Consider the following 17,978-nt stretch of genomic DNA (forward strand, 5'->3'; position numbering starts at 1 on the left):
CATACCACCCTATATTTTACTGTTATAATGCAATAATGGCAAAAGCAGTAGAACTTCAGGTCAAACAACTCTTGCTACTAATGTAAACTCATTCTCAGAAAACCATTCTCACATGGACAGTGGTTAGAAAAAAGTACATGAATGTGCTACAAAAATAGAGCCACAAGACTTCTCACAAGTAAAAGAAATTCCTTTGTATAAGTCCACAGTTGACCAAGGTCCAGCCTCCTTAACAGTGAGCAACAGGAAATATGCTGCCAAGTCACCATCTTCAGTTCTGAGAGTGAGTTTACATGCTTCCCCAATGGCACAAAGTCACATGACGATCCAATGAATCAACAGACACTTGGGAAATATTAATAAACAATTTTTTATGAACTATTACAACAAAGAACTTCAGCAAGAAGGAAAATGAAGTTTATGATCTTTGAGTAAACATTTTTAGCATAACAGTCTCTGCGACCAGATATTTAAATTGAAAAATCAAGCTTATAAAACACCATTTCTCTGTTATTAACTGGAATACACTAAAAATAGGATAATGGAAATACATGTTCTTAAAGCATTTCCACAGGAAATGTCCATAATTATGACATTCTAAATCATTTAGCAATTGTATATGCTACATTAACTAAAACAAAGGTATTCCTTATTGCACATTTTAAAGTTGAAAGGATACTCTAGTTTAAGTGGGGGATATTTAGGGGGAAAATATTTTGGCTCCAAATGTATACTGCACCAAGGCAGCTTCATTCTAAAAACATAAACCATTTAAAATAAACTTTTATATTTTGAAGCCAATAATCCTTCAACACAATGAATAGTTCATAGTCCACTTTCTGACTAAGTGTCAGAGGTTAATTTTATGGGCCCTGTTTTAAGGCCTGTGAACAGCCCTCACTACTCTGAGAATTGGGTGTAGGTGGAGGTTCATCTTTAAAGCCTGAAGACATTAAGTCTTTTGCAGCAGGTGGTGGCCCATAGTCTTGGGGACCATGAGTTGGAGGTGGTAATGGGGCACCAGGAATGAAGTACTCTCTTGGGCCAAATGAGCCTAAAGGTCTAAATGGTGCAGGTCCTGGAAAAAAATCACGAGGGTCAAAAGGCAAATCCCATTGTCCAGGTGGAACACCTGGTGCGTATTCTCTGAAGCCTATTGGTGGGCGCATACCAGGACCTGGAAAATAAAAAGGAAGTTATGTAAATACCCAGAAATTTCTAAACTTGGGTGATTTCCAGTATGTTAATATAGTCTTTAATTTTTCCCAAGCCTAGAACATCAACTGGTGAACATCCTGACTTGCCAGATGAGGCAAACTGAAATGGAACAAGTTTAGGTTATAGCCTGGCCAACCAGCCATGAAGCAACATATTAAGGATTTAAACATGGCTCTACCTAGCTCCAGGCTTATCTTTTTTCTTTCCCTACTATATAATTGCAGAATTATTTCTATCTCACAAGAGCTCCATTTATATTTGGAAGTACTATATTACCATGACAAGATGATAGATTATGAAATAAGAACTTTACTACATCAAAGAAATTTTGATAAAAGGAAATCCCACTATTTATTACTGTATCCATTAAAAATTCATGAAGTATTTCAGCATGGACATTACACATGCCATCAGAATCAAGGTGCATGCCCCCCTGGAAAAGGCCTTCCACAGCCACCTAATTAAATCAGCAACATTTATTAGGTCACTGTTAAATCCTCCTCTTTAACACTTCCCTCTGACTTTTCTCAAGGTAAGGAGGGTTTGACTTTTCCTTTTCTATATTCTATAACCTACTGCTTATGCTTGCATTATGGGTGATTACAAACTTTATGTTATAGGATTTTCATATCTGTGACAAAATGTTAAGTTATGGCATGTGTCTCATCCACCTTTCCATCTATTGCAGTGCATATCAACATATTTTCAACAAACATCTGCAGAAGTAATATTTCTGGCTTTTCTCTATATAGCCCCTTATCCTTGTCTATGAGATAGCTATTGCCTATCTCAGTATAAGATTATGTAGTGTCCCATATATCCCAGAAAACTGGAGGAAAAGTTAAAATGTACTCAGCTGTATCCTTTCATTGTTAAGTCCTGAGATAGCAACCAACTGTTTTAGCAAGCAATAGAAATGAAAGATGAATGTGATTTATAAGTCAATCACTACTGTTCAGATAATCATACCAAATGGTGGAGGAATTGGCCGAGGCCCAAAAGGCCCACCGAGCTGAAATGGCGGTCCATACCAAAAGGGAGGTGGTGGAGGCCGTCCCATCGGGGGTTCCATAGGGGGGCCCATGAAGGGTACCCCTGAGAAAGGAGGGGGCCCTTTCATAGCCATATTAACCTGCAATTTAAGATTTGAAAGCAGTTAAAAGTTTTAAAATTCCTATGTATTAAGACAAAGTACCAACACCGATAAAAGCTAAAACCCAAAACAGGCACCTGTCCAGAGAACACCATCAGTGCAACAAAAACTCTACCCACCCCTCCTGTGTATTCCCACTGACAGCTTACAGAAGTTAGAAGGATTCCACAAGAGGGAGCAGTTTGTTACTGATTATATCTGCACAGGAAAGGGAAAGGCAAAAGGACTGGCAGAGGTTATTAACAGAGGTGATTTCTGACCAGTATGTCATGCTGTATTCACTACAACCTATTTCAAAGGGAGTCCCCCCCCATCACTTCCCTTTCATCACAATAGCTCATTACTTCCATATTAAGAATGAACAGAATAAAATGAAAAATCCATTCTCTACCGATGTAATAATAGCTACTATTCAGAGTATCTTCAGTAAGTCTTTCATATATTATTCAACCTCTGAGATCTTTAAGTAGACTGTCTTGTTTTAAATAAGAGGGAACAAAAGCAAATGGATTATCATAATTTGTTGAAGGCCACACTGCATATTAAAGGATCTCAATCCCAGGTTTGCCTCCAAGCCATGCTTTTCCCACCTCTACTCCTCTCTAACAACGGGTCTTTGCTCTCTTTTAAATCTTCTACTACAAAGGGGTTTGGGGGTCTTATCTAAGCTGCCCTTAGATTGCTCCAGAGATGTATATTCCTGGAATATGTATACACTGGAACTTGAGAAGTATTTTCCAACACAATGTTATATACACAAATTAGGAAGACAAGGCTTTAATATTTAATTTCATTTACTGTACACCATTTGAGATATTGATTTATCATTTCCTATGAGTAGTGGGTTTGAAACTAAACAATTAAAAATTTATTTTATTATAGAGCTGCAGAAGACCTACCAGATATAATAGCAACACAGTTACAAGAGAATGCACTTATGTGAACAAATGAGACCATTGCTTGGGACTGGCTCAAGAGGTCATTTCAGATTATCATTTTTGCACTGAAACAGTATTTCATTTTCAGAAAATCTGATACCAATCTAATTCAAATCACTCAAAATAGGGTTTGCACAAATGGAGGAATTCTTAAATAGCATTCTTCCAAACAAAAATAAAAATGATGAATTATATAATTTTTAATGAATTTACTTTGCCTTAGAACATTCAACACAAAACACCATATAAAGTTAGAGTGATAACTTTTGACATTCTGTAGTTCATTATAGTTGTACACACTTAAGCCACATTTCCAAGTTAAGGAGAAAAGTAAGCTCAATATTGCATGCAGTTTAAAGCAAACAAGATCAGTGTCATGCTCTGAATATCCTTCCCAGAAATGCACAGAATAAAACCCAATTCAGTTCTCAACCTCTAAGTACTTACTCCAACTGGATGCTCAGTCAAAGAAGTATTGGTAGAAACTGAGGGGGTCTCAGGTTCTTGGGGAACAGTTTGCTTTTTAAAAAACAAATGGGATAGTACAACTAGAACACAAAGAAGGATAAAGCAAAGAGCAAGTACTGTAGGAAAGCAACATGTTCCTGCACGACCACGTGATTCACAGTAACTACAGAACTTACCTTGCCCTCATCTGTCACCTTAGCTGGAGAAGAACTTCTGGAGCTGCTGTTCATGTGAGCTGGACCACATCCTGGGTCTGTTAGAGATCAAAGAATGGATTCAGACTTATTCTAACATGAAGAGAATAAAAATCCTGCATCCACAATTACAGATTCTTTGAAATTACTTGGTCTCTTTACCAGAGGCAACAGATTTCCCAGATGCCTCAGAAGACCATTGAGTACGAGGTAAAGGTCCATCCATTGACCTTTGGGAAAGAAAGATCAGAGGCCTTGTATGTATTTTTCAGAAGAAATAAACCACTGGTGGACAGGTCAGGGTTCAACAATAAATAGAAAGCAACATTAAAAATGGGTTGCCCAGGGGTTGGGGTCGTAGCTCAGTTGTAGAGTGTTTGCCTAGCATGTGTGAGGCACTGGGTTTGATTCTCAATACCACACCATCTACAATTAAAAATATGTAAAAAAAAATGGGTTGCCCAAAACGTAAATCACAATTTATGAAGAGACTTAAGTAAAATAAAGAACTGCCTTGGGTTGATAGAACAGCAAATTAAAACGTACTGGTCCTAAACTTTAAGCTATAGACTTGAGGTATGTGTAGGTTGGCTTTTCTTTAGTCTGTATATCCTGACTTCCAATCTTACCAAGACTACAGTCCTATTTAGAATTGGAAATAAGACTCAGTATTTCATATTGGAAATATGTATGCTACATAAAGTTTAAGGCTACTTTTAAAATATTTGGGAAAGGAACACCATAGAGATTTAATTTAAAGATAAAGGTTTACACTTCACAGTGTAAAATTTAAAAGAAAAAAACTATACAGGGACCTCCAGGAAAAAAAAAATGTTTTCTATTCTAGAACAGATTTTACAGAAAACATTCACTAAGATAAAGTAAGAAATTATCTTCTATATATTGTACAGGCCCAAATTCTATGTTTTCATTAGAATATTCAAAAGGGAAAAAAAACCAAAACCTTGAAGCAGTTTACTATAAAGCAACATGTGAATGCTCACCAAATCCATTTCTAGGCATATCTCTTTGATTAAGAGTAGCAGAAGGAGGTCTCCCAGCTGGCTCTGCTGTCAGTGGAGGGGAACATTCTCCACCACTCACGGGGGATGGACCAAAAGAGCTGTTATGGCTCAGTGGACCTAAAGACAACAATGCCGTGTTACTACTTTAAGGCAGCCTTCTCCCTGACACCAACCCCCACACCTCCCGCTTTAGCAAACCATTCAGATTATTTCATAACTATTACACACAGAAATAAAAAGTAATTTACATACATTCTGCACCAAGAAATAAAATAGCTCCTTTTACAAAGTGCCCCCTACCTCTCTGAGGAGGATTTTGTAAATTTGGTCTCCCCGGCATTGGTTTTACAATCACAGGTTCATATTGCTGCATTGCCATCTTTTGGGTCATTTCCAGTAGTCTTGAATATTGAAAAAGAATGGGCTGAATTATGAAACAGCAATCATAGATAATATCTAGCATAACCTTAAAACACTATAAAACATACAGTAAGATACCAAAAATCACATACTTCTGTCTCAAATTAGCAGCTTCCCTTTTCTCTTCAGCTATAGCTCTTTCTGCAGAACGAGCTTTGAGCTATTAAAGAGAAAATATTCAAATTCAGTTGCGGTAGGCTATGCAAAAAATAAAGAAAAGGGGGAAAAATCTTACCCAATTATCATGAGCTTTCTTCTCATGCATAGCAATCTGAAAAAGACAACACATTAAAAAAAATGTTTTTAGGGACTCATTATAATAGCCTATAATTGTCTGTATTAGATATCAAAGAATTCTGCAACTACAGGACAGTATTAATTACTACCTGGTTTTTAAATGAGCGCTCGGTTTTCTGTAATTCTTCTTCCATCTCTTCAATTCTCCGCCTAAGAATTACAACAATTGAATAAAATTTGAAACATTCTGACCATTTTCACTTTATTCCATCAGCTATACTTTTAAAGACTTTTATCATACATAAAAAAACATTTCTATAGTTAAATGAATCCAGTGTGATCAAAACTAATACTACAGGCCAGGTGCAATGCCACATGCCAGTAATCCCAATGATTGGGAAGCTGAGGCAGGAGGATCACAAGTTCGAGGTCAGTCTCAGCAATTAAGTGGGAACCTATGCAACTGAGACCCTGTCTCAAAGTAAAAAAAAAGGTCTAAGGATGTAGCTTAGTAGTAAAGCACCAAAAATAAATAAATGAATAAATAAAATAAAAACCTAATACTAATAACTTCTTTATCATTTAATTGCTAGAAATTCTGAATTGATAAATTATAATTTCCTTAACTGCTCATCAGTGTGTTCTCAAGTAATTCTGCTAGAAATATCTTCCTCCTTAAAACTTTTTTTCTTTTTTTTCAAATTATATCCATAGAAGATTTCCAAGGTCTATCAAATGCTACACTTTTGTGGGTCTTGATATAACACACAGCAAACTGATTTCTTAAAGAATTACTACAACGTACAAAACCCCCAGAACTGTTTGCATTGACCAAGTTCCCTATGGTCTTGCCCATTGGGTACAAGTAAATTTTTGTTAACATTTTTCATTTGTTAAGTTGAAATTTATTTTTTCTCCTGTGTGAAATGAATGTGTTCATATCCTCTTGTTATTTATACTTCCATGCTATTTTCTTCTATCTACATAATGTAAAAAAAAAAAAGATTAAAAAGAAAGCTAACACTAATTCATTAGACATTGACACCCTCCTTTAGAAACTGAACTCACTTGTAATTTTTAACTTCCTGTACAGCGGAAACCACCTTTTCATCTGCAGCTGACAGCTGCTGCTCTTTTTCTAGTCTCTCACATTCTTCTTGACTCAGTTTCCTAAAATAAAGCCAGTTATCAAATCAAAAGTTTCTCTTTGTGAATATCACTTCCCACAATTCTATAAAATGCTTAGGCACATAAAATAGGAATTCAAACCTGCAATTTCATAAATCAAACTCTGGCAAATCACTTACATTTTCTAACTTCTCCTCTTAATTCTCTACTTACCAGTAAATAAAATAAATGTGAAAACAACATGTGCCCCAAGGGCGAGTCTCCTGTGTGTAAGATAATAAAAACTCACTTTACTTCAATGTGGAAGATCAGGACTGATCAACCTAACATAATTAACATATTAGGATAAAGCAGGGGATAATTCTTTTCTCCTTTCTGCCATGGGTAGGACACTAAGTATATCTTTGTCATGGAGGAACTCTTTTCTCAATCCAAGACTGGTACCATAATAAGGATATAGTCAGTCAAAGAAAAAATCTTCTAGAATATGTCTTTTAGCTATGCAATTAACCACAGAACATTTTTCACACTTTAGATATCTATTTCAAAAGAATTGTAAATTAAGCAAAAAGACAAATCTGAGTTTTGATAATGTCTATCAACCAGAAAAAGAAGCCAAACTGACCCACTATCAGAGTATTATCTACTGACAAGTTTTAACTCTGATCATGAAACTCAAGATGTTCATCTACTGACATAAAGGTAGCCACATTTAATGATTTAAAAAATACTATTTTCTGCTATCCTTGTACTACTTTAGCCATAGTTCCAATTCAAAAGATAATTAACTTGAAACTTAATTTTCCATAAATCAGAAGAACTACAGTAAAAAAGGATTACTGATACCAAATAGAAAAAGGGGATTATATATTCTTATATAGCTTCTCATTTAATTCTTCAGCAAGTATTTTATGAGTGGCTATAATATACTAGTTACCTTGTAAGATGCTAAAGAATAAAAGAGCTCACTGTTTCAGGTATAAATGATGCCTAAATGAATATAATAATTTTACCCACTGGTTTAAGAAGGAAAATGGAGAAAACTGAATCTTGAAGGACAGAGAGAATTTTGTTTCCAATTATCAAAGAGTTAGTCTGAGAGCACTAAGAACAATCAAAACATCTTTATAAGAATATAAAATTGTGTTTGAAGGGATCCAAGCTAAAAAGTCAGTGAAGATATATGTATGTGGCCAAGATACATTAGAAAAAGGAATCTCGAATTACAAGTAAGGCTGGCACTTTAAGGTACTTTTTTCCTATTAAAGATAACACAAAGATATGAGTCTGAACGAAGCCTTCATTAAATTCCTGGGCTTAGACGAAAAAAGAGGCTACCAATAAAGGAACCCTTAATAAAAGCCCTAGTCTTTGAGTGTAGATTAGAAAGTACTGCACACTTAAGTGATGAACAGGCAAAAAATCCAAAAGGAACAATACTGAAACATTGAGAAGACAAGTCATTTTTGAATTATCTTAATTGCTGACTAAGTTTAAAGTGACAATCCTACTCAAGTAACCTCAACACTTTTCTATAAGAAGATAACTTCATCTTAGTCCTCAAATTTCATCTATAATTATCACAACAATGTTGGCCAATCAAAACTGACCAGGCACTCCATAAAACAAAATTCTGTGAGAAAAAATCCCACAGAAAAGGAAACCAGCTAATGCGGTTATCCGCATTCAAGTATTTTTGTGGATTTAAAACTTCAAATGAACTTTCAAAAAATAACTAGCTCCACACTAATAAGATTAATATATAAATATATACTACAAACAAGTACTTCTGTAATCATAACTCCTAAGGTCCTTGCCACAGTTCCATTTTGTGTGAACATCTGAGATATTCAAGTCCAAAGCTTGTACCATCAATAAGTAAATATTATTCCTTTTTGAAGTTTTTATTCTACTAAAACATGTCATTCCAAATCACTCAGTATTTTCAAAGGTCCAGAGTTAGAGATATAAGTTCAAACATTAGAATTACATAACTGATCACAATGAAAGGTAATTAAAATAAATAGGGGGATCATTGAAAGGGTCTAGAACTTTGAGAGGTATTTCCACATCAGTGACTGTTAATACCATTTTACCACTTCCTGCCTTCATATGAATTTGACAATTGATTATGATTTCCTCACAGCCTTAGTTTATGGTTCCAACTACCTCAGGACCCTTAAGACTGACAATGGAAAGAAAAATGCAACTTATAGGAGACAAAACACAAAGGAAAAAAGACAAATCTCTACTTATTACAACTAGAAGAAATTGTAAATAATCTTAAGAAAAGATAAAATTATCTATTAGTTCACACAGTGATAACAATAACAAACAATGAAAATCTTACTTTTGTAGTGCCATCTCATTTTTCTGGTAGAGTTCATTTAAAATCTCCACATTCTGCCTTAGAGTTTTGCATTCCTCTTCCAGTCCAACTTTAGAAGACTGTAGTGAATTGTAGTCACCTTCTAATTTCTTTATTTGGTCTGTAAAGGATAAAACAGCTTATCTCTATATGTGTACAAGAACTTAAGAACTTGTTTGAGGGAGTAGTGCCAAGAAAAGTAAGAAGCATGAAAGCAAGAAGCCATTCTTTATCTTTCCAATAGAATTTTAAGTCTTTCCAACATGGCAATTTCTTCTCAAGAAGAACCCACCTTCTAGATTATATTTTGTGGACATCGAGGCTTTTAGCTTAAGTTGTAAAAGTTTTAGATCCTCTTCAACTACTGATATTGTAGTTTGTGTCTAAAAATTGCAGAAAAGAGAGGTATTCTTAAAAGTGAGGCACAGGAAGAATTCACAGGCACTATGAGACTCTTACAAAGAACTATACCCGAGAGACATCCATCATCTGCTTAATTTGATCTTTGATCTTCTCATTCCAATCACCTAAAAAACAAAAGACTTTAGCTTTTTCTTTCCTTACTTTTAACTCTATATTCTCCTAACTTCCCCAAACTAAATAATGATTGTGTTCAAACACCAGAAGAAAAAAAATCAATTAAATAACTAAACTGATTAGACTAATGACTTTTAAGAGAATTGCAAGCTTAGATTTAAAAAAAAAAAAAAAGAGAGAGAGGTGAATTTCAGGCTGGGGTTGTGGCTCAGTGGTAGAGTGCTCACCTAGCATGTGTGAGGCACTGAGTTTGATCCTCAGCATAAAAATAAATAAAAGTACTGTGTCTGTCTTAAAAACAAAACAAAACAAAAGGTGAATTTCTAGTTTGCACAACTAAAATGTTATCTATGCTATTCTTGTAAGATAAAAGCTTTTCTTCTCTCTCAGATCTATCTTCACCTGGGCAAGTAAGTGTCTTATTTAGAAAGATTCAATCCTCTATTTTCTCCCTGAATCTACTACCAGGTGTGGTTTGAAATACTTGCTAAGTAAGCAATATCCAACTTGGGAGAAAACAACTGGAAATATTTTCCTCATCAGTAAACACTGTTAAACTCCCTCTCTCTAGCTTTCTGATAGTCTCTAGCTTCTGTTCTCACAGCCTTAGTTTATGGTTCCAACTACCTCCGAACTCTTAAGACTGACTGTGGACCTTAAAACCACAGAGCCATAGAGAAGATGAGTTATCAAAATCAACTATCATCTGCATAAGATAAGAAATAAATTTCTCTTACTGTACAATGTTCAATACTCTAAGTATTGTATAGGATGTGACTATTGTAGCTGCAGTGTACTTACTAGTTTTCAATGGGATAGAAAAAGTCAGTGTTCTTCACATGCCTATTGCTACATTATACCCCAACAACCCACCTCTGCCAATGCAACAGACATATCTATAGATCCAGTGATATGTGTCTACAACCCTGAAGCTTAAGAAGAAAATCAGCCAGCTAAAAAGTGGCATCTGTATAAATACTTAATTAAAGACAGGAAAGCAAAAAAAGGATTCAACCTCCCTGAGACTGATCTTACCTGCTACCTCTCCGTTGGTTAATTCATCTGACTCATCTTCTCTATTTTGATCCTCAGATTCAGATTCACATTGTAACCGATTCAACTGTGTGATATAATTAGTCAAAGCCTAGAAAAGAAGCAAAAGTTTGGAAGACTCTCAATTTTAATTCAGAAGATTTCAGGAGAATCCATGAGATGAAACATGTATTTGGAGTATAAACTTACATTAATAGTATCATCTTTGTGATTAAGATCTACAAGTAAATCTTTCTGGGTCTTCTCAAATGATTTGATGTGTTCACTGAGCTCAGTGTGTGATGTACACCAGTCTTTGAGTTCCTGCTGCAACTGAAAAGTCAAAACACATGAATTCCTGTGGGTTAGGGAGGGGTCTCTGCACTGGATACATCAGGACTACAAGACTTAGACAAAGAAATAGAGAACCATACTCCTCGGTGGCCTGCCTCAATCGAGGGGGTTGAGACCTTGGTTAAGGAAGAGGGCCGAGTGGCCCCAACTCTCACAGCTGCAGTAAGAACATCAGAGCTCTCAGGAAGTTGACCCTGTTTATTGCATTCCCCAGAAAATTGCTGCCAATTCAAATAATTTACCTCCAGCAGGAATGGCTGGACACATATGACTGTCTCCTAAATTTAGACTCCTTATCATGTAATCTTCCCTTGGCTGGTGAATCAGTAACTACTCAAAAGAGGATCATAAAATACTTAATTTTCTGGTTTAAAAAGTTTCTTTGAGGCTATGCAAGTTAATAACTGATTGACATTTGATAATAAAAGCAATAATCCAAAAATCCAAAACAGATGGAGAACATATATATGCACTCAATTTAGGGAGCATGTTTAAACTTTGCATATCTAGAAAAGGTCCTAAATGAATATTTCTTACCTCAGAAACAGATCCAAGAAAGATACAAGATAATGATATTCACTTCTCTAGTTTACATTATGTATGACATCAAATTTTCTTTACCTGCTCTTTCGTCTTCGTAAGCATGGTATTTTCTTTCTGAAGCTGACAGCATTCCAACTTCACCTTCTCTTCACGAAGCTTAGCTTCATTGAGGACAATTTGAAGCTAATGCAAAACACTACAGTTAGTGAATTAATTCCAAAGAAAAAACAGAGTTATACTTTCCCAAACCAGACATCATATAGTTCTCATTTTTTGCACATTTTAGCACACTTCAAATTTTTGGTCCGCAACAAAACTAAGATGTAGTATTAATATCCCGTTAGCAAGAGTTGGCAGCTTTACCTCTGAAAGTTCAGAAGTATTCACTGAAATGACATCTTCAAGCTTCTCTATAGATTTCTTATTTTCCATTATCTGCCAGATGAAAACAGAACACAAAATATGCATTAGGATTTCAGTAGAAATACTGATGTGTGTGTGTGTGTGTGTGTGTGTGTGTGTGTGTGTGTGTACACACATATATATACTAAAAAGATAAACACAATAAAATATTTGTCAAGCCATCCCATTACATTTCAGGTAAATGCAGGGGATCCAGCTTTGGACTAAGCAAAAAATCAAGAACTGAAAGAGATGAGGGAAAATGAAGCCATAAATATTTCATGGCATCCACAACCTTACTGTTTATGAGATAACCAGAAAAAAAGGTCAAAGTATAGAAAATCATAATGCAATAATAAAATGTTTTAAAGCATAGAAAATTAATTAATTACTGTTTCAAATAAACCAGTTCAAATTAGTAATTTTTTTTTCTAGTGATAGAGAAAAAAATTTCCTAAGATCATTTTTAAAATTTTCTTATTTGAAGTAAAAAATGTTAAAATTTAAGGGAGAATAGACTAATCTTACATACAGAAGAATTCCCAAAAATTTATAAAGATATTCGCTCCTTAAGGAAGTGGACATAACTCTGCAATCTTTGTTTGCAATGCCTGGGATTGAATCCTGGGCCTCATGCATGCTAGGCAAGTGCTCTACCATGAGCTGCATCCTGAGCTCGTAACTCTTCATACTTTTACTGTGGGCTGTGCATGGTAACTTCCAAAGAATATAATATGAAAAGGATTGGAAAGAATTTTTACAGTGGAGAAATCTGATAAATACTACCTCAGCTAGGTGATCAAGCTTACTTGAGGGTAGGATATTTCAGAACACACTCTCTACTATCTTTTGCAACTTTTATGTAATTACAGAAACTTATAGAAATTGAAAATGAAATATGTAAGTAAAATTTTTTTAAGTACAGTAAATTGATTAATTCATTACTCTTTCAAGTAAAAAGTAAACAAATACTGTTCAATTGGACAATAGTTTTTTAGTTGATATGCATGTTTCCAAGGGCAGAGCAAAGCAATATGAAAATTATCCAAGGTTGAGAATAAAAATATTTCCTAGGCCCATAAAAATAATTTGTTGTATCAGTTCTTAAAAGTTCCACAAAATGGGCACAGAAGTGGGTTCAACTTCCTTGACTCCTAATCTTACTTTAGTTAACAGCTAGACTAAGTTCAACTTAACCAATTTTACAAAATATTTCAAAAGCCAAATTACAGGAACACTTAGCAGCAAAACTCTTACCCAGTCGTGATTCTTAGCTTTCTGTTCTCTTTCAGATTCTAACATAACATGAAGAGTTTTAGTTCTCTCATCCAGAAATTCTTTAGCTTTTTCAAGAAGCTTTATTTTATCCTGGGGAAAAACGTGTCAAGATTACTCACTCATTACATTTACTTTTGAGTTTAGAATGTAATTCCCCCCAAAGAAGGGATTTTTACCTTATATTTAGTTGCTTCATCAGAAAGAATCATATTTTGTTTCATGGTTTCTTGGACCTGTTTCTTTAATTCCTTCATCTATGTAAATAAAGCATTCAGAATTAAGATACACAAATTATAGTGCTATTATACAAGTTACTTCCAGACAAGTGACCCTTTCCAGAAGAAAGCAGTACTTAATACATATGACTGCTTAGAATTTGGATGATTTGTAGGAAATAATGAAACAAAAATTTTAAAATACAATTTTTAAATTAAAACAGGTAGAAATGATTCAAGCTAGAACCAAGGGAGAAAGAAACAAAAAATAATTATACCTTCTCTTCATACTTTGAAAATTTGTGTATCACTTCTTCATTTTCTTTCATGAAATTGATTATCTTTTGGGAAATTTGCTGTTCAGTGACTAAAATGGGGAAATACACAAGATTATTACAATCACTAAATGAAATTCAATTACTCAATCTACTAAAAGCAAAGACATGTTATATGGTACTATGAGGAAATACTTCTTAGCATAAGTATTATGCTTTTAAAAAGCAATCTATGCTTATTAGCAATAAGAGTATAAAATTATTAAAATTTAAGAAAAATATAAGAACAATGATATTTTGCTGGGGGCGGTGGTGCACACCTGTAATCCCAGTGGCTCAGGAGGCTGAGCTAGAAGGATCCCAAGTTCAAAGCCAGCCTCAGCAATAGCGAGACACTAAGCTACCAAGTGAGACTTGGTCTCTAAATATAGGGGGTTGGGGATGTGGCTAAGTAGAGTGCCCCAGAGTTCAATCCCAGGTACCCCTCCCATCCAAAATGATATTTCAATTTAAGCTTATTTCACAGATGGGAAATACATTAAAGTGTTGTAGCTTGATATTCCTCCCTTCTCAAAACACTTTCTTTTCAGAAAATGGAATCATTTAATTCTTTGCAAAGAAAAACAGAAATGAAAGCATACTGATTCACATTACCATTCTTTAAATTATCTACTCAATTACTTAATGCATGATTAAATCATTAGCATAGAAATACTCTTCAAATGTAATACATCTGCATTACATCAATATTCAAAGTTAATCTGTCCCAAATTAAAATATCATCTCCCTATCCACAATTTGTTCCTCCTCTTTATCTCCTATCTCAGAGTTGGAACCATCATCATCTACTCTATTATCCATGCTAGCAACCTAGGAATAGTAAAATTTTCAGGAGGTAAAAAAGTAATAGACATTAAAAGTCACTGTATCTACTTCTAACATACATAAAACACACATCAAACACCAATACAATACAAGTTTAAGAAACCTAAAAATTTACCTTGATATACTCTATCTTTTACCTAGAAGAGAGAATAAAGATTAAATTTGATGTCAAACATCTGCTCAATAGAAACAGCATTCCTAAAACAACGGTCAGAATCATAACCAAGTGAGAATTTAATAACATTCTGGTTCAGGATAATAAATTTATAGGATTAAAAATAAGTAAAGGTTAACAAGCATTTTAAATTTAATTGGTAGTGATATTTCATAAATAGGCTCTGACATAAAAACACTAAGATATGTACCTTATTTCACAGTAAAGATGTGTGTGAATGTGTGTGTGTGTGTGTACTCAAAATCATTTACTTGAGAATTCTAAATAACCAGGATAAAATCCAGAAACAATGACTATTCAAAAGGAATCTGAGGAAACAATATTAAAGGCATAATATTTGTACTAAGATATGCCACTTTCACTCACCAGAAAACATCTTAGAACTCCAATTTAAATTTGGCTATTGGCTGAATTTAGAAACTAAGAGGCTACATCATCTTATTTCTACAAACCACTAAATATATAGCAAGAAATCTGAAAGGGAAGACTGCTAGAAGAAAATGCACAAGCAACTAGAGAAATGACAATTAACATATTCTGGAAAGGACAAAAACAATCATTTCCTAAAGACAGCAATAAACTGCCTGATAATAAAACCTAAGCAGAAAATTTTAAAAAACATCACTAAATTTCTTTGTAACTTAGCATATACTTGTCCTTTCAAATGTTATAAATGGTGATGGGATACTCAGATGTGTCCATGGATCATCCATGGGATCTTCGTAATAGGAAATTGCATTCAGAAAACTCCAACACAGAAAGAAATGGCATTTCTTTAATGTCATAGCCTTGCTAACCTTTTACTCAAAATGACAACAGAGGAAAATGGGAAGTGTCATAAAAGCAGTCATCTAAGGAAGAGACTAAAGCTCCAAAGTCAAATGCCGAAACTGAGGAGCAACAACTAGGAACCAGATCCCACATAACCTAGTGAAAAGAGAAACAGGTCCCGGGGTTCTTGAAATGAGAAACAAGAGAGAAATATAAAGTGTTTTCATGTTTTTTCCTTCTCTTTATCCTTCTATTTCCTTTTTCCTTTTAGCTGAGAAAAAGTTCAATGAGATTGAACTGTTCCTCACAGGAATCCAGGCAAATGATTCTTCTATTTAAGAAGGGAATACTTTTTAAGAGATTTTACACTCAATTGTACAAAGAGAGGAAACTTATCTTAACAATGATATGTCTGATATAATTAAGAAATCAGAAAAAGAATACTCAGATTTGAAAAGATTTGTATTCAATGCTTTTGGCCTCTTTAACTGTTAGGCTTTTCATATGCAAAGTCCATTTACCTAAAATAATTTTCTTCCAATTATGTTAAATAACTATGAAACAGAATGACCTACAGTACAAACATAAGTATGTATAAGGGTATATATATATACGCTTATACATATGTGTACACACATACACAGAGATAGACTAATTCTGCTCAGAAAAAAAAGACTTAATAAACAAAACATTTAATGGATTTTTGGACAACACATAATCTATACTTCCAAATAAAAAGGTATTTTCTGAACATATGATCAAACCATAAAATCTGGGAAAAATATATATAAAAGACTGGAAAAATTATCTCATCTCCTTTTTCTCATTTTACTGTATTTCTTTGTAGCATTTCCCCCTGTTTATATGTGTTTATATTAACATACAGTTCATCAACATTTAAATCTTAGTTTCTGCTTTTTTTTTCCACTTCACATTTAATTGTGAGCATTTTCTGTACCTCAAAGCTTTGAAATAGATAAATCTGCCTACTATTCCATTAAGCAAACATACAATAACCCCTAAATGAATTATGTTGTGCTAAGTCTTCAATCTAATACACTGTTCCACTGAAAAACATTACCAAAATTTTCAAAGCATAGTTATTTCTTTAATATAGATTACTAGACATATATGCTACATAAAAGGATATTTATCTAACCTATCCCATCTTTTATCCCACTTTTAAGACATCTGATATGTATGAAACTACTGGTCAGGATGGCTGTAAGAATTACCAGTTCTACCAACTGCACCCACACTAAATTATTTTATAAGGTTAGTTTGACTTAAACCACTAATTTGTGTTTTAGCAACTGAAAAGGAAAAAAAGTGGGGGGGCAGTGACTATATAAAATAATCCTTGTGCTTATGTGCTAAGGTATAAGTAAGTTAATTTACTCACAACAAGAACAGTTCTCCAAAAGAAAATGACAAAGGATACCAATCCAAAGAAAACAGTGAAAACTACAGGCTCCCATGGTAGTCCATAAAAATCAGGCCCAGGTTGATACTCATCAGGCAATGTAGTAAACAGCTGAAACAAATTAGAAGAAATGGGAAACCTTAAATTTATAACAAAACAGTCACAAAGAATCATGGCAATTCTAAACCAACCTCCTCGTCAGAAATCCACCTCCTCAATATTTTCCAATAGTTTCTTCAAGAGAAAGGATACTGGCAGTCTCATATTTTTTCTTCACTTGCAGTGTTTTCAAGTATAATGAATCTAAATACTTTTTTAAAAAAATTATTTATGTATCTTTAGTTTCAGGTGGACACATTATTTTGTTTTTATATGGTGCTAAGGATCGAACCCCTAACCTTAACCCTAACCCTGACCATAACCCTAAATCTAACCCTAACCCTAACCCTAACCCTAACCCTGTGCCTCATGAATGCTAGGCAAGCGCTCTACCACTGAACCACAACCCCAGCCTGAATCTAAATACTTTAAATTGAGCATACATTTCCAGTTTGTAACAGGCCCTATATCATCACATTGTCTAACACCTGGCTAGAATCCCTCTGGATCATTTTTTTCTCTTAGATAACCTGGTTTTTAGAATTTAAAAAATTCATTTAAGACAAAAACTTAAATATATGAAAGAACTAATTAATTTTATGGCAACAAATAAAAACAATGAAACAATAAAAAGATTTCAAGACCCTTTGGGTATCATTTGATAAGCTAGAAGAATACCTTACTATTCTGAAAAGTGTTTAAATGAAGAAAAGGAAACAAATATTTATCTCCTGCCTTAACTATACAAACCAAATATCTGTGTAAAGAATAATCAATCATAGCCAGGCGCCGTGGCACACACTTGTAATCCCAGTAGCTAGGGAGGCTGAGGAGGGAGGA

General features: G+C 34.2%; 1 protein-coding gene across 1 annotated transcript in view; it reads right to left on the reverse strand.

Moving 5' to 3' along the window:
- Window positions 1-684: 684 nt before the first annotated feature.
- Window positions 685-17,978, reverse strand: part of LOC143382066 (transport and Golgi organization protein 1 homolog) — a 37,347-nt gene continuing 20,053 nt past the window's right edge. The window contains exons 7-28 of the mRNA XM_077105588.1: window positions 17,019-17,150; window positions 14,786-14,807; window positions 13,789-13,877; window positions 13,472-13,549; window positions 13,275-13,385; window positions 11,979-12,050; window positions 11,694-11,798; window positions 10,929-11,051; window positions 10,722-10,830; window positions 9,621-9,676; window positions 9,442-9,532; window positions 9,132-9,270; window positions 6,722-6,823; window positions 5,803-5,863; window positions 5,652-5,687; window positions 5,509-5,576; window positions 5,297-5,397; window positions 4,972-5,113; window positions 4,134-4,201; window positions 3,954-4,030; window positions 2,188-2,350; window positions 685-1,177 (exon numbers count right to left, since the gene is read on the reverse strand). Of these exons, the coding sequence (XP_076961703.1) occupies window positions 864-1,177; window positions 2,188-2,350; window positions 3,954-4,030; window positions 4,134-4,201; window positions 4,972-5,113; window positions 5,297-5,397; window positions 5,509-5,576; window positions 5,652-5,687; window positions 5,803-5,863; window positions 6,722-6,823; window positions 9,132-9,270; window positions 9,442-9,532; window positions 9,621-9,676; window positions 10,722-10,830; window positions 10,929-11,051; window positions 11,694-11,798; window positions 11,979-12,050; window positions 13,275-13,385; window positions 13,472-13,549; window positions 13,789-13,877; window positions 14,786-14,807; window positions 17,019-17,150 (2,259 nt within the window). The 3' untranslated portion in view covers window positions 685-863. The remainder of the gene's footprint in view (window positions 1,178-2,187; window positions 2,351-3,953; window positions 4,031-4,133; window positions 4,202-4,971; window positions 5,114-5,296; window positions 5,398-5,508; window positions 5,577-5,651; window positions 5,688-5,802; window positions 5,864-6,721; window positions 6,824-9,131; window positions 9,271-9,441; window positions 9,533-9,620; window positions 9,677-10,721; window positions 10,831-10,928; window positions 11,052-11,693; window positions 11,799-11,978; window positions 12,051-13,274; window positions 13,386-13,471; window positions 13,550-13,788; window positions 13,878-14,785; window positions 14,808-17,018; window positions 17,151-17,978) is intronic.

The sequence above is a fragment of the Callospermophilus lateralis genome, chromosome 16, assembly GCF_048772815.1.
Source record: "Callospermophilus lateralis isolate mCalLat2 chromosome 16, mCalLat2.hap1, whole genome shotgun sequence".
Lineage (NCBI taxonomy): Eukaryota > Metazoa > Chordata > Mammalia > Rodentia > Sciuridae > Callospermophilus > Callospermophilus lateralis.